This window comes from Cervus elaphus, chromosome 4 (assembly GCF_910594005.1).
Source record: "Cervus elaphus chromosome 4, mCerEla1.1, whole genome shotgun sequence".
NCBI lineage: Eukaryota > Metazoa > Chordata > Mammalia > Artiodactyla > Cervidae > Cervus > Cervus elaphus.
The window spans coordinates 52,942,003-52,964,042 of record NC_057818.1 but is presented as its reverse complement, the minus strand read 5'-3'; the positions used below and the strand labels follow the sequence as shown (position 1 = coordinate 52,964,042).

The 22,040-nt window shown below is 49.5% G+C and overlaps 1 protein-coding gene across 3 annotated transcripts; it reads right to left on the bottom strand.

Moving 5' to 3' along the window:
* Window positions 1-955: 955 nt before the first annotated feature.
* CEACAM19 (CEA cell adhesion molecule 19) lies at window positions 956-20,132 on the bottom strand. Of its 3 annotated transcripts, none has more exons than XM_043899432.1 (7): window positions 19,892-20,132; window positions 18,823-19,191; window positions 7,793-7,943; window positions 4,336-4,382; window positions 3,265-3,383; window positions 2,403-2,483; window positions 956-1,759 (listed from the first exon to the last, which is right to left on the bottom strand). In XM_043899432.1, exons 1-7 carry the CDS (start codon window positions 19,944-19,946, stop codon window positions 1,706-1,708), a joined length of 876 nt encoding a protein of 291 aa, XP_043755367.1. In that variant the 5' UTR covers window positions 19,947-20,132; the 3' UTR covers window positions 956-1,705. The 3 variants fall into 3 exon arrangements, with proteins under 3 accessions (XP_043755367.1, XP_043755368.1, XP_043755370.1); XM_043899433.1 differs by having other exon boundaries at window positions 3,265-3,347; XM_043899435.1 differs by having other exon boundaries at window positions 18,884-19,084.
* Between the last annotated feature and the right edge of the window lie 1,908 nt (window positions 20,133-22,040).

Sequence of the window (22,040 nt, the reverse complement as noted above, 5' to 3'; positions counted from 1 at the left end):
GTCCAAGGGACTCTCAAGAGTCTTAATCATCTCTTTAAAGGTCCTACTCCAAAAAGAGTCACGTGGGGGATTAGGGTTTCAACATGAATTTGGGGGGAACACAATTTATTGTAGAACAAAGCTGGTACCAAGGGAGCTAGAAGGCATGCAGTCAGCCTCAGAGAACTTACTCTTGAAAGTACTGCCATCGTGGACATGGGTGTTGTTTCAATCAGGATTTACAGGGAGCTGGGTGTAACAGAATCCCTAAGTAATGCAAGGGTCATTCTTCCACCTACCACATAGTCTTTGTTTCTCAGCTCCCAGAGGAAAAGCCAATCTTCGCAGGGGCTTACATGCCCTGCATGGTCTGCCCCTGCCCATCTCCCTGACCTCACCCCCCACCCCTTCCCACTTCTTTATTCTGCTTCTGCCATGCTGGCTTCCTTGCTGCTCCTCGGACACACTAGGCAGACTCCTGCCTCAGGGCCTTTGCACTTGCTGTTCCCATTGCCTGGAATGCTTTCCTCCTAGATCCCCTCATGGCTCCCTCCCTCTCCTCTAGGTCTTTGTTCACTGTTACCTTCTCAGCTAAGCCTCCTCTGCCCCCTTCCTTTAAAACCTCAATCCTCAAACACTCTCACTTTTCTCTATCCCTCCCACCCCAACACACCATGGGTGGCTCAGTGGTAAAGAATCCCTGGGTTGGGAAGATTCCCTGGAAGATGAAATGGCAACCCAGTCTAGCATTCTTGCCTGGAAAATCCCATAGACAGAGGATCCTAGCGGTCTACAATCCATGGGGCTGCAAAAGTGTCAGACACGACTGAGTGACTGAGCACACACATGCACACACGCACACAGCCTCCCAACACTCCCGCCCTCCTTCTCTCTTTATGCCTCCCGTCAACACACCACATATGTTATTTGTTTTTTGACTCTCCGTTGCCAGAGTGACCCTCCAGGAGAGCAGGGATGTTTGTTTTGAACTGTGCAGGGCACACAGTTTATTTATTGCTGAATGAATGAATAAATTAGAGCAAGAGATGGAACCCACATTGAGGACAGGGTTGAGTGGGGGCAGAGGAGAAAGCGGCTGCCCCGAACTGGGGGTCTGGGGGGGAAAAGGGCAGAAGTTGGCCACAGGTTCAGAGAGATCGAATTTTAAGAGGCGCTGGATCTGACTGGACAGGGAAGGCGGCCGTGGAAACTGGCCTGAAATGTCCTCTGGGGCCACAGGTTCGTGAGGCCAGAACTCGCGGTCATGGGCCTTCTGCTCTGGAGCACGTGTGATGGGAAGACCAGGGGAAGGGGCTTCCAGGGAGGTCAGCAGAGCTGGGTGGGGTGCTGTGGGTTGAGATGAGGGAGTCCGGCCAAGAAGGCGCTTGTGCGGTCTGGCTGGAAGCAGGCCTGAGACTACCTTCTGGGGGGCTTTGGAGTGGAGTGGGGCTAGCAAGAGCCTGCTTTTCCCAGGCATGGGCCCAGGACAGGTTGTTGGAGGGCCAGACCTCAGGGCAAGTTGTTTGTTCAGCTGGGGAGTGAGGAGCTAGGCCCATCACCATCCTGCTGGATGCTGCCTAAGCCACTGGCCGCGTGCATCTTGTGGACCTTACAGCCCCGGGGTCCCGGTCTTGCTGCATCTCTGCGGAGGCTTTTCTCCGGGTTCAAGGCCCCCGGGGAAGTCTGAGGCGTCTCCTCTCCCTGGCTGGCCTCTCCTGGGACCCCTTCAGGGCGCGGGCACCAGCTGGCAGTACGGGGCAGGGTCGGGGTTCAGCAGATCCTGGGGGGAAGAGGAGGGAAAGAGACGGAGGGGTTGTTGTGGTTGGGGGTGAGAGCCAGGGGGAGACAGAGACACAGGAAAGGAGGGACAAGCAGAGAGTGAGACAGAGAAACAAAAAGTGCAGAGTACAGAAAAAGAGTGAGGGAGAGACACAGGAGCTGCGGGGCGGGGTGGGGAGACCCACAGGGGTAGAGAGACACGTAAGACAGGACACAGGGACACAGACGGAGGCAGTTCAGGGGCAGACAGCGGGCGACTGGCTGAGACCCAGGCCCAGGAACGGGGTTGCTGGGGGAGGCCCTGCGGTGGGGCCCTGACTCGCTGTGTGACCCTGGGCAAGGCCCTTCCCCTCTCTGGGCTTCATTTCTTCCGGTCTAAGTTCACTGCATTGGAATCCTTTGACGAAGGAGGAAACTGTAACCCGCCCCCCGCCCCGCAGACGGGAAATGACTTGCCCGGGAAGTCTCCGAGAGGGGGCAACTCACTTCCTTCCCGGGAGCTCGGGAGTCGGGGTCGGGGTCGGGGTCGGAAGGAAGCCCCGCCCACCGAGCCTGCTGGTCCCGCCCACCGAGCCTGCTGGTCCCGCCCACCGAGCCTGCTGGTCCCGCCCCGCCCCGCCCCGCCCCGCCCCCCAGCTCCACACCTGGTAGGGGTGGTGCTCAGGCTCCGGCTGCGGCTCCGGCAGTGGGGGCGGTGGGGGCGGGGGCAGAGGCAGGTCTGGCGGCTGCAGGGGAAGAACAGGGGTGAGCCAGGCCCCCCAGCACCCCAACACCCCCCCTCCTTTGCCCTCTGGTGTCGGGACAGACCTGGACTTCGGGTCCCCATCGCCCCTCCCTGACTCTGAGACCTCTAAGTGAAGGGACTTAACCTCCCTGCATTCAGTGTTCCCTTCTGAGAAATGGGTGCATGGGAGGTGCGGCCAATAGCCTGGCGCCAGGTAATGCTCAGCCTCCCCATCAACGCATGTGGTTCTAAGCTTTCAGTCTTAACTGTTTAAGTCCCTTTTCCTTCTTCGCCTCCACCTTCTTCTTCTTCTTTTTTTTTTTTCTGATTGCACCATGAGGCTTGTGAGATCTTAGTTCCCTGATCAAGGATTGAACCTGCACCCTCGGCCGTGAAAGTGCACAGTCTTAACCACAGGACTGCCAGGGAATTCCCAGTCTCTCTTCTTATTTCTTACTTTAATCAACCCTTTCCACCTGACTGTAAAGGGAATATCTACTCAGTGTAGAAAATCCTCTTGTAAGAATCCTGTCTTAAGTTGCCACACTTATAAGAGGCAGATGGAGCCCACCCAGCAGCCGCCACGCCCGGAGACAAACTGTTTCTGTGTTGGGCTGTTTCCTTTCAGTCTCTTTTGTTTATATTTTTAAAATAGGGAGTGGCCTAGACAGGGAACAGCAGTTCCCAAACTGTGTGGCAAGGCACCCTAGGGCACCCCAGCACACTCGGAGGGGAGGCAACAGGTCAAAAGTTGGCTTTAGGGGAGAGGGGCGGGGGCTCACCGTGGCGGTGTTCATGGGCCCCATGTCACCAAGAGGGGACACCAGGAGGACTGGCGATGGCATCGCTTCATAGATGTCGTCACCTGAAGCAGAGGACAGGTCCGTTCCAGCTGCTGCAACTAACATTTGTGTTAAACTCTCTTCTTGCTCAGCCCTGTGCTGGGGACACAGTAGTGACTGAGGCAGCGCTGGCCTTGCCCTGCCTTCCTGGGGCTCATCGTTCAGTGGGGGAGACAAGCCTGTCCCCAGTCAGGGATGACCCAGAGTGTGCAGAGCTGGAGTAGGGGAGCCCATAGGGCTCCTGGAGGGGGGTCAGGGAGGACTTCCTGGAGGAGGGGACCTCTGAGAATAGCAAGAGAAGTGAGAGCCATGCAAAGGCAAGAGAGCGGTTGTGCAGAGGCCTGGCAGTGGGAACACTGGTGTTTGAGGAACTATGTTTTACCTGTCTGGGTTATATTGGGTAGGTCAAAAAGTGGAAAAATCTGAATGAACTTTTTGGTGACCCCAATATATATATTTATTTCTTTGTATTGTTTCGGGGATGGAAATGTTACATATGAGAGATGAAGCCAAGAAAGACAGAGGGGACCAGTTTATGAGGGGCCTTGAGAGTCATGTTAAGGAGTCTGAACTTTGTCCTAAGGGTACTAGGGAGCCATAGAGGGTTTTTGAGCAGAGGAGAGACAGGGTCAGAGATTTAGAGGGACTCTGCTCAGAAATGGGGTGGAGGTGAGTGTGGGAGCTGGGAGGACAGGGAGGAACTAGGTCGGGAGATCCCGAAGATGGAGCTTGGGTTGGGTTGTTACCCGTTGGGGTACAGGAGCCACCAGTGTTGTGGTGACAGAGGATGGGAGGACTAGACATTGAGAAAAGGAGGAGAAACAGGTTTGGGGTGAACGCTAATGTGCTCAGACTCTGTGGGCTGAATCTGGGGAGTCCCAGCAAGGTCTGGGTGGGGGAAGTGATTGGGAGGCCCAAAACTGGGGACCACAAGGGGGTTTTCGGCTGGGAGGCAGAGGAGGAGGGCGCCCTGAGGAGGGCCAGGTTGTGAGACAGGGGCCTCTGGCTTACCGGCATGATGACTGGGGCCCAGCTCTGGTTTCTCTGTGGTTGTTATCCTGGGGGCACATGGAGGAAAGGTTATTAGAATTGTAAGATGCTCAGGTGGCTAGAGAGAGACTCAGAGAAGCTGGAAGAGCCATCAGGCCCTAGAGAGAGAGAGAGGGTCCCTGCTTCAAAATGACCCAGGACAAGTCCTGCCCCATCCCAGCTTCTTCACCCATAATCCCCAGCCACACAGTCCTCCCTCAGGTCTCCCCTGCCGCCCCCTTACACAGGGCATCCTTAACCTCGTCAATTACACAGACCACCTGAACGATTCAGCGCCACCTACCTGTTTCATGATTTCCTTAATATTCCTCTTTAAATCGGCTCATTTGAATACCCTTGTTTAAAAAGTACATGACTTCCCTACCACCAATTCATTAATTCACTAAACAAATATTTATAAAAACACTGACCACGGGCTGGGTACTGTTGAAGTCACTGGGGACACAGCTGGGAACAAAGACCCCTGGCCTCCTGGAGTGGACACCATAGTGAGGAGGGAGGGGGAGGATTCAAATAAATGATGGGACAGTGAACATTAGGGAATGAAAAGGGGGATGAAGGAAAATGAGGACTGCAGGGGGCAGAGGGTGGTGTGTGTGTGTGTGTGTGTGTGTGTGTGTGTGCAGTTTCAGGCAGGATGGTTTGGGGTGCCTCACTGAGAAGGTGATAACTGAGGAAAGGCTTGAAATAGCCAGGGGTACCAAGTGTGCAGAAATCAAGAGAAGAGAGTTCCAAGAGGAGATGACAGTCTGTGCAAAGGTCCTGAGGCAGGAGCTGGAACCGCAAAGGAATAGTAAGGAGGGAGTGTGGCTGGGGCAGAGAGAGTGAGGGAGAGAGTGGCAAGAGGTGAGGTCAGGAAGGCGAGAGGGTGGGTGGCAGATTGAGCTGAGTCTTGGGGCCATGATGTGGACTTTGGCCTTGACTCCAGGACCAGAGCTGACTGATTTATTTATTTATTTGGCTCTGTCGAGTCTTAGTTGCAGCCCGGGGGAATCTTCATTGCATCATGTGGGATCTTTGCTGGCTGAGTAGCTGCAGTGCCTGGGCTTAGTTGCCTATGGATCTTAGTTCCCAGGCCAGGGAACTGTCCCCTGCATAGCAAGGCTGATTCTTAACCACTGAACCACCAGGAGAGTCCCTGACCAATTTTAACAGACTCTCTGGCTGTTAAACGGGAGAATGGGAGACAGACTGTGGGGGTGGGAATGGCAGCAGGGAGACCAGTTGGAAGCTGTTACGTTGTGATTGAAAATAAAACTCCATACAGCTGGACGTAAGTATAGAAAGTGAGAAAACAAAAGCCAAACAATGGTTTAGATTCGTAGCTCCATATGTTGCTGATTTTCTCTTCTTAGAAGCTAGAAAGCATTAGAAAGGCATTAAAACCCTGATCAAGGTATTCATTCGCTGGTCTCAGAATCCTGCAAAAAGAGAAGAAAAAGGAATTCTTTTCCCCATCTGATTCAACGCCTTTAAAAATATCATAACTTTAAAAATGTCGGGAGGTGGGAGGGGGGTTCAGGATGGGGAACACATGTAAATCCATGGCTGATTCATGTCAATGTATCGCAAAAACCACTACAATATTGTAAAGTAATTAGCCTCCAACTAATAAAAATAAATGAAAAAAAAATGTCATCAAAAGGTTAAAAATTTTTTAGATTTGGAAATGTTTCAAACTTGACCTAGAATCACTGGCCCTGTAGGAAGGAAGCTGGTCAGAGGGTCAGGAGATACGGTGTCTAGCTTTGGTTCTGGAGCTTACATGGTAGGCAGGTAAGGGTCACTATCTTGAGAACTTTTTGCCATTCACGGGCCAGTTCTGTGCCATTTGGTAAATGACTTCTAGTCTCTAAGGCTATGGCAAACTATGGTGTTTGTGTGTGTGTGTGTGTGTTTGCTCAGTCCTGTCCTTCTCTCTGTGACTCCATGGACTGCAGCTCCCTTTTATTTACTTATTTATTTTGGCTGCATCCGGTCTTAGTTGTGGCATGCGGGCTTCTCTAGTTGCAGGACACAGGCTTAGTTGCCCCTCAGCATGTGGGATCTTAGTTCCCCAACCCTGGATTGAACCCTCATCCCCTGCCTTGCAAGGTGGATTCTTAACCACCAGAGCACCAGAGAAGTCCCCCATCACCTCTTTGCATCACCCTTTGAGACAACAAGGATGTCTAGCAGGCATGGCTTAGGTGCCTCCACTACCTTTGATATGACTGTGGCAGACATTGTTAATCCATCGCAGCATCTTTTCTCACTAACTTAGATGGGATCCCCCCCTCCCCCGCCCACCTCCTTATCCGTCAAGCTGTCTAGTGCCTAGAACAGCGCCTAGCCCATAGCGGGCCCTCAACAAATATGTGTAGGTTAATTTACTGATTGGAATTGGGCTGGGAGGTGAAAGCTGTTTGCCACCCCTAATTTAGAACATATTCAAGGAAGACAAAATCTTGAAGGTCAGGAAACTATAACACATAAGGAAGAGTTGAGGGAGGAGACAAAATTACTGCTTTCATTTTCTAGGGATTACTGAGTGGAAGTGAAATTAGATGTCTTAGCTCAGAATCAAGGTAGGAGACAAAGTTCTGAAGAGGCTGATCTCATGAGAAAGGAATTTTTCATGAATACACTGTTCCCTGGGAAAACAGGCCTCCTCCCCCTTCTCTCTGTGTCTTTGCCTCTCCCTGTTTCCTGCCTACCCAACCCCTCAGAGGTAGGCACCATCTGATGCCTTTGCCTGCCCACCATCCACTCCCATTCTTTGGCAATTACATCTGGTTTTCTTTTGAGGAACCTTCCCCACTCTTAGTCCATTTCATCATGTGGAGCTGGGTTTATCTCTCTGGCTCCACGGTTATACAAGTAGCTCAAGTTTGCATTCTGAGACCTGGCCGTGGTGATTGTTTCATGTAAGGACATGTGATTTAGTTAAGCCAGTGAGAGGCAGCTCTGGGGTTTTTGATGGAACTATCAGGAAAAATGTACCATGTTTCCTCTTGGGTGGCTGAGCTGGTATAATATAAGCCTAGAGCCACTGAGAGCTAGCTATCTTGTCATACCTTAAGGAAAGAACCTGCCTGGAAATGGAGCCACCATAGAGAAAAGGAGAGTTGAGAGGTCTACAGAGGAGTTTCTTGATAGAACTGAGCCCCTGGATCCAGCCATACCTGAAGCTCACTTATATAGGACAAGAACATTTCTTATTACTTGGTAAGCCAGTAAAAAGGTAAGGTCTCTGTCCCTTGCAATGCAGACTTCTGTCTAATACAAGATAGGAAGATCCTCTCCACCTCAGGAGTTCCAGGATGGATGAGATTGTGTATGAGTTGGATGATGTGACTTGGGGAAGAAGAATCAAGGGGATCCAAGAGGGGAGGGGGAGCAGACCGATGGGAAAAAGAAAGGGCTGGCGCTCCTATACCTGTGGTTCTGAGCCCTCCAGCCTCTTGTCACCAGGAGATAGGCAATGCTGCCAACGAAGATACACCCAGTGGCAAGAGATCCAATGACGATAGCAGCCACAATCCCAGCACTCACAGGCAGGTTGGTAACAGGCAGCTCCTTAGGCTTTTCTGGGGAATGAGAGAGAGAGAGAGAGGACCATGTGATGCTTTGGAAGGCCTCCCCACCACCCTCCCCACTGTATCAGTGAGAGTCCATACACTGATGTGTGATTCCATCTTCCCAGCTCGGAGCTTTCTCCTGTATTTCAGATCTGACCATCCAACTGTCAGGTTGATTCCGCCGCTCGGAAAAGTCAACATGTCCCAGATGGAACACCCTGGCTCCCCCCACCTCAACATCTCTGCTTCTCTCGGATTTCCTTCCAACCTCAGCACATCCCACACCTACCTCTTGACACGCTGCCCCACCCTCGCTCCACCAACTGGCTTTTTCTTGCCTCAGCTGATGCCCCTCTGTCCTTCCAGGAAAAGGATGAGGTTCTGGACTGTGTTTTATCAGGGACATAAAGGACTCATAGGATTCTCAAGCTCAACATGCCAGATCTGGGACCAAGCCTTACCTGACTCCAGCCCCCTCCAACAGAACCTCTAGCCTTTAATCTCAATCTGGACATCTGTTTTATCCCAGTCCTTCTTGGTAGCTAAGCCTGGGGTTTAGAATCCACTTGCCAATTCAGGAGTCATAAGGGACACGAGTTCAATCTCTGGGTGGGGAAGATCCCCTGGAGGAGGGCATGGCAACCCACTCCAGTGTTCTTGCCTGGAGAATCCCCACAGGACAGAGGAGCCTGGTGGGCTACAGTCCACAGGGTCGCAAAGAGTTGGGCACAGCTGAAGCAACTGAGCATGCAGTTCAGCAAACAACACGTTCCGAGGCTGGTTCCCTGCCGTTCCGGAGACTCTCTGAGTTGTCTCAGTTCCATTCAGTTCAGTTGCTCAGTTGTGTCCGACTCTTTGTGACCCCATGAACTGCAGCATGTCAGGCCTCCCTGTCCATCACCAACTGCCTGAGTTTACTCAAACTCATGTCCATTGAGTCGGTGATGCCATCCAACCATCTCATCCTCTGTCGTCCCCTTCTCCTCCTGCCCCCAATCCCTCCCGGCATCAAGGTCTTTTCAAATGAGTCAGCTCTTCGCATCAGGTGGCCAAAGTATTGGAGATTCAGCTTCAACATCAGTCCTTCCAATGAACACCCAGGACCGATCTGCTTTAGGATGGACTGGCTGGATCTCCTTGAAGTCCAATGGACTCTCAAGTGTCTTCTTCAACACCACAGTTCAAAAGCATCAATTCTTCAGCGCTCAGCTTTCTTTATAGTCCAACTCTCACATCCTAACATGACTACTGGAAAAACCATAGCCTTGACTAGACAGACCTTTGTGGACAAAGTAATGTCTCTGCTTTATAATATGCTGTCTAGGTTGGTCATAACTTTCCTTCCAAGGAGTAACCGTCTTTTAATTTCATGGCTGCAATCACCATCTGCAGTGATTTTAGAGCCCCCCAAAATAAAGTCAGCCACTGTTTCCCCATCTATTTCCCATGAAGTGATGAGACTGGATGCCATGATCTTAGTTTTCTGAATGTTGAGCTTTAAGCCAGCTTTTTCACTCTCCTCTTTCACTTTCCTCAAGAGGCTCTTTAGTTCTTCTTCACTTTCTGCCATAAGGGTGATGTCATCTGCATATCTGAGGTTATTGATATTTCTCCCGGCAATCTTGATTCCAGCTTGTGCTTCCTCCAGCCCAGCATTTCTCATGATGTACTCTGCATATAAGTTAAATAAGCAGGGTGACAATATACAGCCTTGATGTACTTCTTTAGGATCCTTGAATTTGTTCCTTTTCTGTTTAAATCAGCTAGAAGCAGTTTCTGTTGCTGTAGCAAAAAAACTTCCCTGATTCACATGATTTTCACAGCTTGTTTATATTTTCTGCCTTTTATTTTATCATTTTTAAAAATATTATTTATTTTAAAATTTTATTTATTTTTGGCTATCTTTTCTGCCTTTTATTTTATTATTTTTTAAAAATATTATTTATTTAAAATTTTTTATTTATTTAGTTTTGACTGCACTGGGTCTTTGCCATGTGCTGCATCCAGGGCTCTAGGGTGCGAGGGCTTCAGTAGTTGTGGTGCTCAGACTTGGTTGCTCCGAGGCATGTAAGCATGTCTCGGACCAGGGATCCAAATGGTGTCCTCTGCCTTGCAGGCAGATTCTCAACCACTGGACCACCAAGGAGGTTTTTCTGCCTTTTATTATAGACAGTGAGCCTGTGAAGAGCCAGCCTGTGAATCACTGTATTTTCCAAAGTTGATTTCAACTGAACACTCTTCTTCAATATGACTTTGCTGTTCTCCTATCCAGTGGAAGGTCTAATCTCCCTCCCTTGAATGTGGGCCAACCTTAGTGATTCACTTGTAATCAGAAGAATACGGTGTAGATCAAGGTGTGACTTCCAAGGCTAGGTCAGAAGAAGCCACGGAATTTCTGCTGTGGTCTTCCAGGACACTTACTCCTTCCATGCTTTCCCATCATGAACCCAGAACCCAGCCTCCATGTTGTGAGGAAGCCCAAGCAGTCACACTGGTGAGGACACATTGATCAGTAGGATCCATGATCCTATTGATAGCCCCAGCTGAGTACCCAGCTGACAGCAAGTGCATGAAGACACCTCTGGGTGCTTTTAGCTTCCGGCATTTGAGCCAAGCTCAGCCTTTTGAAGCCTTTCATCTGAGGCTGGATATCACGAAGCTCTCCGTCTTCTTGATCCCAGAAATCATGAACATAATAAAATGGTTGTTGTTTTAGACCACTGAGTTTGTCCCACAGCAAGAAGTAGCTGGAACCGAGCCTCACATTCTGTTTCTTCTTCCAGGACTGAAACTTCTTTTCTTTTGGCTTTTCTCTTCACTGGTCTCTGGGACCATCTATTCTCAGTTCTACTAACAAAAAAATCTGGGTCTTCCATGGAGCAGATTTATCCATGTTGATCCTTTTATTTTTAATTTTATTTGTGGCTGCACTGGGTCTTTGTTGCTGCATGGGGGCTTTCTCTAGTTGTGGAGCCGGGTCTGCGCTTCATTGCTGTGTGAGGGCTTCTCACTGCAGTGCCTTCCCTTTTGCGGAGTACAGGCTCTAGGGCGCATGGGCTTCAGTAGCTGTGGTTCTCAGGCTCTAGAGCGTGGGTTCAGTACTTGTGGCATACAGGCGTACCTGCCCCATGGCATGTGGGATCTTCCCAGACCAGAGATCGAACCTGTGGCCCCTGTGTTGGCAGGTGGATTCTTAAGCATTGCACCACCAGGGAAGTCCCTCCATGTTGATCTTTGATTAGACAGAATCACATCGAAAAAGTGCTTTGAGAGACCAGTATGCAAACCGACAACTGTCAGACCTGCTCTGAAAACAGAATTGTGACTCACAAGGTACAGAGAACTGCCTAGGAAACCAACCCTCTTACAAACAGCCCAGGAAGCCAGCTGAAGTCAGACTTACAGGAAGCCAGATTTCTATCTCTAGTGACAACGCAGGAAGCTGAACAATAACTTCTGTAACAATCAGTGCCAAATGGCCGGGACTTGATTAACAACTCCTAATTTTTGTCCCTTTTTTCTAACTCAGGGCCAGCCAGAGAAAACCAAACGCGTCCCCTAACCAATCACCTAGGATGTCCTGCTTTTCTGTGCCAACAGCCTCCCACAAGGACACACCTGTAGCCTTTCCTGTTTTTCATTCCAAAGCTTTTCCACCTCTCTGCCTGCCTTTGAGTCTCTGCCAAAATGCAAGGGATATTGGATAACTCCCCTGCTATATGCAAGCTCTGAATTAATAGCCTTTGTTTTCCTCCTTTGGTTATCCTTTATTTTCACAGCTTCAGAAGTAGCAGCTTCACATGGATTTGCCAAGGCAGTCCTCTAAACAGGGGATCCCCAAACTCTGGGATCTAATGCCTGATGATCTGAGGTGGAGCTGATGTAATAATAAACAGAAATAAAGTGCTTAATAATAGTCATGCATTTGAATCATCCCCAAATTACTCACCCCACCCCACCCGCCATGGAAAAATTGTCTTTTATGAAACCAATCCCTGGTGCCAAAAATGTTGGGGATCTAAAGGATCCTGTGATGGTGGTGATGTCATTGCCCCCATTTTACAGACATAAGAACAAAGCCTCTGAAAGTCTTGGCCATTTCGCTAAAGGTCATATTGACACCCGTGTTATGCAGTCCAGGTCCCAGGTACAGAAACTGGTTTTTTTTTTTTTTTAAACCACACAGGTTAGTTGTGTTTTATCAACAGGATGCTGCAAAGACCCAAGACAAAACCAGACTGAATTGGCTAGATCCAAGAAGGCCGACTTTCCTTGCCTCGTTTATCTCTGTGTTTTCATACCAGGCCCTGAGAGCTGATGAACACTTGCTCTGATTTATCTCTGTGTTTGTTTCAAAGCACTTGGTATCTTCCAGCGATGCTTTGCAGCTGTGTGCTGAGAGATACACAGTGGTCAACCGCCCCAAAACTGGCTCTGACATGACCCCATGAATGCACCTGTGCAGCTGAGACCTGGAGGTGTCCGAGAGTTACCTTTGTTTCGTTAGATCTCTGCCCAAAGAGGGGATTTATACTCTGCTAGGCAAAATTAGCTTCCTTGGTGGCTCAGTGGTAAAGAATCCACCTGCCAATGCAGGAGACTTGGGCTTGATCCCTGGGTCAGGAAGATCCCCTGGAGAAGGAAATGGCAACCCACTCCAGTATTCTTGCCTGGGAAATCCCATGGACAGAGGAGCCTGGTGGGCTACAGTCCATGGGGTTGAAAAGGCTCAATTAGAGCTACGTGCAAAGGAGCATGGGTGACAGCGTGTGCCCAAGGCTGCCCCTGAAATCTCCACCCCTTTTCTAGAGCCCTGATGACCTGTTTCCTAACCCTTAAAATCCCCCTACTCCTCTCCCTTCAGAGGGAAGAGGCTTTTAGAGTAGAAGTTCCCCTTCTCCAATCTCTGGCCACGCTCAAGCCTGTCTTGCTTGCACCAAATTCAGTTTCATTATTAGCAGCTCAAACTTGAGCCCGAGTGGGAAATAACTCCCTGAGCCAGGGGGGCTTTGGGTTCAGCTAGGGCCCCAAGGGCAGGCTTTGTGTCTAATTCTGTAACTGCACTGTGGGTCGGGACTAAACTCTTGACTCCCTATAGTTAGTTTATAATGATAGCTGTTAACACTCAGGCAGAATCAAGACCTAGCTAGGAGCATAGACTCTGGAGGCAACTAGCCCGGGTTCCAGTCCAGCATCTGCTTCTCCCTATGTGGGTGACCTAGACAAGTTACTCAGATTGTGCCTCAGTTTTCCCATCTGTAAAATGGGGATCATCACACCATGGTTGGGAGGTCATAGAAGATAAACTGTGTGAAAAATGCACTATACACAGTCAATCAAGGGCAGTCACGCTCCACAATTAGCCCCCACGGGTAACAAAGGGCCTGAAGACTTTGAGGAAACTGGGCAGAGTTGCTCAAAGGCCCCAAACCCTCATGACGAGGTTTCTGGGACTGTGGCTCCCCTCTGTATGTTTGAACCAAGTTTCTGTTGCTTGCAGGCTGTGTGACCTCAGGAGACTGACTTCCCCTCTCTGGGCTCCAGTATTGTCACCTGTAAACTGGGGATGGTTTACAGTATCTGCCTTCACTTGTGTTTCTGTGAATCATATGCCTTGGGAGTCCTGCCAGAGACTCTCTTTCTTAGGTTCTCTTTCCATGGGGACCTGTCATGTGACCCAGGCTCCCTGATCAGATGCATCCATGTGAAGCCAGAGATGCAGGTACCACATGGAGCCTGTGATGGTGAGGCTAGAGCCGGCACGTCCACCAACATATAAACTCCACAAGAGCAGTGATCTTTGTACTTTCCTTCTGTAAACTCAGTGCCTGGTGTATAGTAAGTGCTCGATGTAGATACTCATTGAATGAGTACGTGAATGAATGCAGCCTTCCAAGGGCCTGCAGGCAGGGGTTCTGGGCCCCAGGGGCCCAGATGTTGTGGGCAATGGCTACTTCAGTAGGAGCAGTTCCACCAAGTTATTTATACCTTGTTCCTTGTTTCTAGCCTTGGGAAGGTCCTGTGAACATGTACTACCTTTTTCATTTTATTTTTTTATCGTTTTTTTTTTTTTTTTTTAATTTAACTATAGTTGGTTTACAACGTTGGGCTAGTTTTAGCTTCAGATTCTTTTATTGTCAATTGTTGCAAGATACTGAATGTGGTTCCGTGTAGGAGTGTTAGTCACTCAGTCATGTCTGACTCTTTGCGACTCCATGGACTGTAGCCCGCCAAGCTCCTCTGTCCATGGAATTCTCCGGGCGAGAATACTGGAGTGGGTGGCCATTTCCTTCTCCAATGGTTCCCTGTGCTATACAGTAAATCCCTAATGTTTATCTATTTTATATATAATGCTCTGTATCCCATACTCCTCATTTATCCCTCCTCATCCTCTTTGGTAACCAAAAGTTTGTTCTTCATGTCTGTGAGTCTGAGCTTTAAATACACTGATGTGATTATTTTTTTAGACATGCTAAGCTTTATTAAACCCCTTTCTGGGGACTTCCCTGGTGGTATAGTGTCTAAGATGCTACACTCCCAATGCAGGGGGCTTGGGTTCAATCCCTGGTCAGGGAACTAGAGTCCACATGCTGGAACTAGAAGATGGAATGTGACGCAACTAAGACCTGGCACAGCCAAATAAATAAATTTAAAAGATAAATATTACCCAGAGGAATTGGGTGGAGAGGGAGGTGGGAGGGGGGATCGAGATGGGGAATACATGTAAATCCATGGCTGATTCATGTCAATGTATGACAGAAACCACTACAATACTGTAAAGTAATTAGCCTCCAACTAATAAAAATAAATGAAAAAAAAAGATAAATATTAAAAAAAACCTAAAAACACTTTCCTGCACATGCCAGTCAGAGTTGGCTTCTGTTATAGCCAAACTCCCTCGTGATGAAGAGAGATTGAGTGTGTGAGTTACCTGGGATGCTAGAAGTGCTGTCGGCCATTTCCATTCCCACCTAGGTTGGGGGGCTGAATTTGGGGCCCTCCAATATAAATGTCTGGGGCTGAGGACACCCACCCTAACTCGAGGACCCTCCCAACCGAGCCTACCCCCAATTCCCTCTGCCTTTTCCTCTGCTCTTCTTTTTTACACTGGGCTGAACTGCCTGGCTTCCCTGCCCCCTGTGCTCTGCCCTCTGAAATCAAGGCCATTCCCCGCCCCCTTTGCTTGCTTTTTCCACGGGGGCCCCTCAGTATTTCCACGGGAGTCCGTGTGTAAGAACCGCATGGCAGGAAGGCCAGGGCTATGCACTTGGCTCCTCCCCTTCCCCCAGGCGTGCTCTGGGGCCCGCCCAGGGCCTCCATTTACCCTTCTGTAAAATGGGGACCATCCCAGGGCTACCTGCAAGGTTCTTACAGGAATGGAATAAAGTCAGGTTGGCAAAGCACTTAGTTGGAGGTGCCGGCAAGTAGTAAGTGCTTCATAAATTAGAGATGGGGTTGCAAATATTTACTGAGTGGCTCATGTGTGCTAAGCCATGCTCTAGGCACTAGGAGACTGATGATGAACAAAATGATAAAGTCTACCTTGTGGCTGTTGAGTCCTGGCTCATCTTCCCAGCTGTCGTCCCCAGCTCCCCTTCTGGTTTGTTGTACTTGATCCCATCTCCTTGGAAAAGGGGTGGGCCTTTGACTCAAGGGGAAGCAGACCCACAGGCCAGATAGGGCCAACCAGATTCTCTGTCTGTCTCTCCAGCTCCCTTTCTCTCTATCTCTGCATCTTGGAAGAGAAGACTCAGAATACGCAAAGAAGCCTGTGTAGTGTCTTGGTAGGAATCCTTGGCTGTGAGGGGAATGGAGCCTTGGAGCAGAGATGAGACTGGAGATGGCGCCCCCTGGAGGTGGAGGGAGCACCTGCTTTCCTCGCAAAACTTCCTTTCCCACCCTCCAGGCTGGGCACCAGATCCATTCATTCATTCAACAGTGTGTCTGGCCCTGTTCTAGGCTCTGAAGAAGCAGCTGTGAACCCTGGCCCAATATAGAGCCCACATCCCAGGGGCTACCTCTGGGGCTCTACAAGACACCCCCACTCTGAGTCAGTTGGAGAGAGCTTCTATTCTTACAACCCAAGTGTTAGTTGCTCAGTCATGTCCGACTCTTTATGACTTCATGAAGCCAGGCTTCTCTGTCCATGGAATTCTCCAGGCAAGAATACTGGATTGGGTTGGCATTCCTTTCTCCAGGGGATCTTCCCAACTCAGGGATCTAAGCCAGGTCTCCGTGCATTGCAGGCAGATTCTTTACTATCTAAGCCACCAGGGAAGCCCCTGGCCTTGGCTCAAATCTATCCTGCAGTGCTGACCTCCTAAGATGCCCCCTGTTCACTGCCCTGTCTCAGCCATGCTGGCCTCCTGCCGGCTAATTCATGAGCCCTGCAGCTTCCTGCCCCAGGCCCTATGCACAGGCTGAGCCCTCTGCCCGTATACCTTCCAGAGCTCCTTTCTTCTCTAATTAGAACTTCCAGGGGGTTTTCCTGGTGATTCTGGTGGCTAAGACTCTGTGCTCCCAATGTGGGGGGCCTGGGTTCAATCCCTGGTCAGGGAACTAGATCCCACATGGCACAACTAAGCGTTCACATACCACAGCTAAAGCCCAGGGCAACCAAAACAAAAAGTAGTGGGGAAAAAAAAAGGAACTGTCGATCATCATTCAAACTTCGTTGAAGGATCACCTTTTCAGGCAGCCTCCCTGACACCCCTCTTTACAATCTCATAATTCCTGCAGTTTCCTTCCCAGTACCTGCACTGTGCATAAGAATCTATTGTATGTGTGTGTGATTATGAAGTTAATATCTGTCTCCCTCACTGGGCTGTGAGCCCCAGGAGGGGAAGGTCAGGGCTGCCTTGGTCACCACTCTGTCCCCAGCACTGCCCAGTACCGGCCAGACACAGAGGAGGCCTTGAGGAGGTGGCTCTTAGGGGGTGCTTGCTGAAGGAGTGAATGAGGAATTTAGCTCCGGCAGAGGCAGTTGTGTGTCTAATTCAGGAGGTGCTGCATTCGAGTCCCATCTCTGCTGCTGATTTGATGGTGAGCTGCCTGATACCCTGCTTCAAACCTTCGGGATAAAACAGAGATTCAACCTGCCCTGTGCCCAATGGATGAGTTAAGCTATGAATCCGATCACTCTCCTGCTTAAACCCTCTCGTGGCTTCTTGTCAGTCTTTCCATGGCCTATGAACCTGGCCCCTGTCTACCTCTCAGCCCTCACCTCCCCACACTCAACTTGCTCACTGTCTTCTAGCTGTGGAGTCCATCTGTCTATACTTTAAACACACCAAACTAGTCTAACCTCAGGGCCTTTGCACATGCTATGCCCTCTACCAGGAACTCCTGCCCTAGAAATCCTCAGGACGCCCTTCCTTCTTTTGCCTACTTTCTCAGCAAAGCCTATTCTAGATCACATCATTGTTTATTTATTCATTTATTTTTTTACTGGACAAGTCTAACCTTTCTGTGCCTTAGTTTTTGCATCTGTAAAATGGATCTAATAATGTTACTTACTTAGCAGAGCTGCAGTGAGGATTAAATGAGTTATTATGGGTAAAGCTGGCATTTACCTATAACAAGTCATTTAATAGTATAGCATAGGGACTCTACTTAATGGTGAATTGAATGGGAAGGAAGTTTAAAAGGGAGGGGATGTATGTATGGCTGATTCACTTTTCTGTACAATAGGAACAGTAATACAACATTGTAAAGCAACGATACTTCAGTAAGCATTAATTAAAAAGTAAAAGGGTGAGCATGTTCCATTTTTCTCACTCTGTGGTCTGTTTGGGTGCACTGATGTGCATGTGGAATCTTAGTTCCCCAACCAGGGATCGAACCTGTGCCCTCTGCAGTGGAAGCAAGAAGTTGTAACCACTGGAACACCAGGGAATTACCACAAGACAAGTTTTTAAGGTTATAAATTAGAACATGTGATGACAATCACAAAGGGAAAGGGATGAGCCGAGTCCTATGGGGACCTAGATGATGAGCGACCAAGTCTGCCTGGAAAAGTTAAGTCATTCCATTCCCAGCTTTATTGAGATATAATTGGCATATAATAGTTCACAGAGTTCTGAGAAAAGATACACATGAATTAATATAGGGTAGTGGTTCTCAAACAGGGGTGACATTTGGCAATGTCTGAAGACATTTTTGGTTGTCACTACTGGGAAGGCTCTATTAGCATCTAGTGATGAGAGCCCAGGGAAGGTGCTAAATACTTGACAGTGGACGGAACTGTGTAGCCTCTGCTACAAAGAAATAGCCAGTCCAAAATGTTAATAGTGCCCAGGTCGAGAAGTTGTGTTCTAGGGCAGGTGTTTAGAACTGTCTTTGATCCATAACAAGTACCCAGGAAATATTAGCTGTTGCTGTTGTCTGCCACCATCTCTCTGTTCTGCTCAGAGTAGATTCATCAATACATTTTTTTTTTTTTTTTTGGCTGTACTGTGAGGCTTGTGGGATCTTAGTTCCCTTACTGGGGATCAACCCTGGATCGCCACAGTGAAAGTGTCAAGTCCTAACCGCTGGACTGCCAAGGAATTCCCAATAAATTCTTGACTTATGAACATAGATCCCTCAAGACTAGGCATACAGTAGGTGCTCAATACATATTTCATGAATTCATGCATGTGAAGAATAAATGTAATGGTGCATTCTCCAGGGTCCGGCTCAGTGCCTGGCACAAAGTAGGCATTCGATAGATGTGTTCTTAGTTAATGCACCAGAGGATTAAATGACAACTTCAGGGCTGGTACTGAGTAAGTGCTCAGCCAATATGTATTGCATGAAGGAACGAGAAGACCAAATGTTTGCACAGAGCTTGGTGGCTGCTCAGGTTGCATTAGCCTCCCCACTTCTTCCCCCAGTGCCCAACACTCACCGACCACCTGGACCTCAGTCTTGGCCCGCATGGTCCAGGAAGGGTTGATGGTGACAGCTACCTGATAGGTGCCGCTGTCGCTGGGCTGGGCGCGACGCAGCAGCATGGAGCCGTTGGAGAAGCCAACGATGTCTCGCTGATTCATGGCACTGCCATCCCTCTGGGGTCGTAGCAGCTTGGGGATGTAGGTGAATAGCATCGTGCCTCCATGGGCCTCCTCCCCCAGGTACCAGCTGAAGTCCTGGAAGGTGTCTGGGATGCCCTGGACAGACAGGAGAAGGTCCTGGTTCATTTGAGGCTGCTCCGGAATCTTCTGGATGTGGAGGGCTGCCCAGGAGCCTTGGGGGACCCAGAGGGCCAGGATGGAGGCTGTGGGGTTACAGGCGAGGCCTGGGATCAGAAGTGTTAGGCAGGGACCATAGCATCCTCCTCCCTACAGGTCCTCAACTGCAGGCTCTGAGGGCTGCTCATTGGCAGCAGTGCTGGGATTGATTAGTGATGTCTGCTCTGGGTGCAAGAGTGTAACCCAGGTATGACTGTCACAGATCTGCCATCCCATTGGTCCAGAAAGTTTTTCCCTTTGGAGATGGTATGTGATCTGCCTCCAAACACATGGACTCTCTGAACTAATTTATTAGTTTGTCTAACTAATAATTGTTTAACCAATATATTGTTCATGCTACAATACCAGTTATATAGGATATGTGTAAAGTTCCTTATGGACTTCCCTAGTGGTCCAGTAGTTATGACTGGTCAGGGAATTAAGATCCCATATGCTGTGTGATACAGCCAAAAAAAATAATAAAATAAAATTCCCTAGATTTCTAAGCCCTGGGAATTCAGCAGGGAATCAAGCAGAAGTAAATTCCAGCTTTTGTGGACCTGGCATTCTAGAAAACTCCACAGGTTAAATGGGGATGAGGTTATGATTCTTCTGCCCTTCCCTCCCATCTTACTCTCATAATTTCCTTTCCCCTGACAAACTTTCCCTTCTTTCAAGAGGAAACCTCAGCCCCTGGGCTAAGGATCCCTTCTCCCCTCAGCCCTGGGGGGTATGTTTCCTCCTTACCTGAGAGCAGGAGGCTCTTGGGGAAGGCGTGCTGGGCCCCAGCAGGAATCTCCATCTTGGTGTCCTATGGAGATGCCAAGGGGCCACCTACTGGACACCAAGGGGGCCCGATGGTGGGGTCCTGGCTATCCAAAGTGAGCCCACTCAGTGGGGACCCCGGGGGTGCCTCTGAGACATGGCTGAGGCCGGCCCAACCTAGCACCCCTTTTCCATAAGCTCTGAAGGCCTCACCTGTGCTCCTTCAAATGAGGGATGATCCACGCAGAAGCTGGTTGAACCAGTTTTCCAGGGTTACTGAGGAACTTCCTGGGGTTTCCCAAGACTCCTCCCTTGACCCCTTTACATCTCTTCTTCCTTGTCAGTAGCAAGGCAGTAATTGTAACAGCAGAAACAACAGCCACAGCAGCCTCCAATTGAGCAATCCCCCTGGGCCAGGCAAGCAGGTAGGTAATACCTTGTCCAAATACCTCATCCCACATCCACCATGCGTAACTTTCCATTTTATGGAATGAGAAAACTGAGGCTCAAGGAGACAGGCAAGTTGATCAGCAGGTGGAGATCTGACCTGTGGCTGGCTCACTCTGAAGCTCTTAGCATAGTTATTCAAAAACATCCCTCTGTTCATTCATTCCAACATGCCCACGCTATGCCCAGCCCTGGGCCAAGTGATGCTGAGAACATGGTGATGACTGAGACGGATCCTGCTCTGCCCTCGGTCCACAGTGGGGCTCACAGTTCTGTGTGTGTGTATGTGCGTGCTCATGTGTGTGTGTGAGAGAGGCCCACCCCCAGACAATGATGATACAGAGTTATCACCAACGCTGGGCTGGAGGAGACTCAGGACCCAGGAGAACCTGAGGGAATGCCTTATTCAGCCAGAGAGGCAGGGAGGACTTCCTGGAGGAGGGGATGTCTGCGCTGAGACCTGAGTAGGAGGAGGAATGAGGTGGGATGGATTGGGGAAAGGTATACCAGGCAGTGTAAACAGCATAGGCAAAAGGCATGGAGGCTGAGACAGCCTTCGAGGTGCACTGAGGAGTCAGCAAAATCCTGGAAGAATGGAGGGCCAAGCAGGGAGGAGGTGTGTGTTGAGGGGTGAAGCTGGAGAAGTAGGAGGGACCAAGTGTAATTTTGAGCTCTGTTGGGGCATGACCTGGGTGCTGGAGGGTCCAGGATTGTGCTATGACTGTAGCCACATAAGGCTATTTAAATATAAATGTAAATTAATTGAAATGTAATGCCTTAAAAAACCAGTTCCTCGAACTAGCCACTTTCAAGTGCTCAACAGCCCCATGTGGCCAATGGCTACCACACTTGAGAGCATGGGTACAGGACATTTCCATCATTGTCAGAGAAATTTCCATCATTGTCAGAGAAATTTCTATGGGACAGCACACACCTAGGGATCTGAGGGGGTCGATGCCAGGTTAGATTTCTTGTGTTGTAGGAGGAGAGAACACCAAGTCAGGGTACCATACATCACACAGCAGTGTGTGTGTGTGTGTTGGACACACTTCAGCAGATTGGCATCTTTCACAGTCCCCAGGTTGGAACACTTTTCTTTCTTTTCCTTTTTCTTCTTCTTCTTTTTAAAAATCTTTTGGCAGCTCTGCGTTGCACATGGGATCTTAGTTCCCTGACCAGGGATTGAACTCGAGCCCCTAGCATTGTCAGCACTGAGTCTTAACCACTGGACCACCAGAGAAATCCCAGAGTCCTTAGGTTGGGACAGGAAAGAAATCTTGACTTTGAACTGTCTCGAGGCGGGCATGGTCCAGATGTCTGAACATCTCGAGGCAGACTCCAGGACTGCCCTGCTGTGAGTGGGTGAGCCTGGCTCTCAGCCCAGCTCTGCCACCACTTGGTTATGGGATCTTGGGCGAAAGAGTTCACCTCTTGGGACTTTGGTTTCCTCCTCTGGAGGATGGGGCAAACACCCTTACTTATGGGACTGTTGGGAGGAGTAAGGAGACTTTGCAGGCAGGGGCCAGTAAATGCCTGTTATTTGTAATTATCATGCACCTTGTCTATGGACTTGCCCTGCCTCCCAGATTCGTGACCCTGCTCATGGAAAGTGTGTTTCCCTGGAGGTGTTTTCAATCCTCGCCTCCCAAACGGTCTCTACAGCCTGGAAGGTCTTGAGGTGGTG

Coding starts and splice junctions, on each gene's coding strand:
- CEACAM19 (XM_043899432.1), bottom strand. CDS start 19,946: ATGGAGATTCCTGCTGGGGCCCAGCACGCCTTCCCCAAGAGCCTCCTG. Junction 19,192..19,891: donor CAAGAGCCTCCTGCTCTCAG/GTAAGGAGGAAA, acceptor GTAACCCCACAG/CCTCCATCCTGGCCCTCTGG. Junction 7,944..18,822: donor GACTGAGGTCCAGGTGGTCG/GTGAGTGTTGGG, acceptor CTCATTCCCCAG/AAAAGCCTAAGGAGCTGCCT.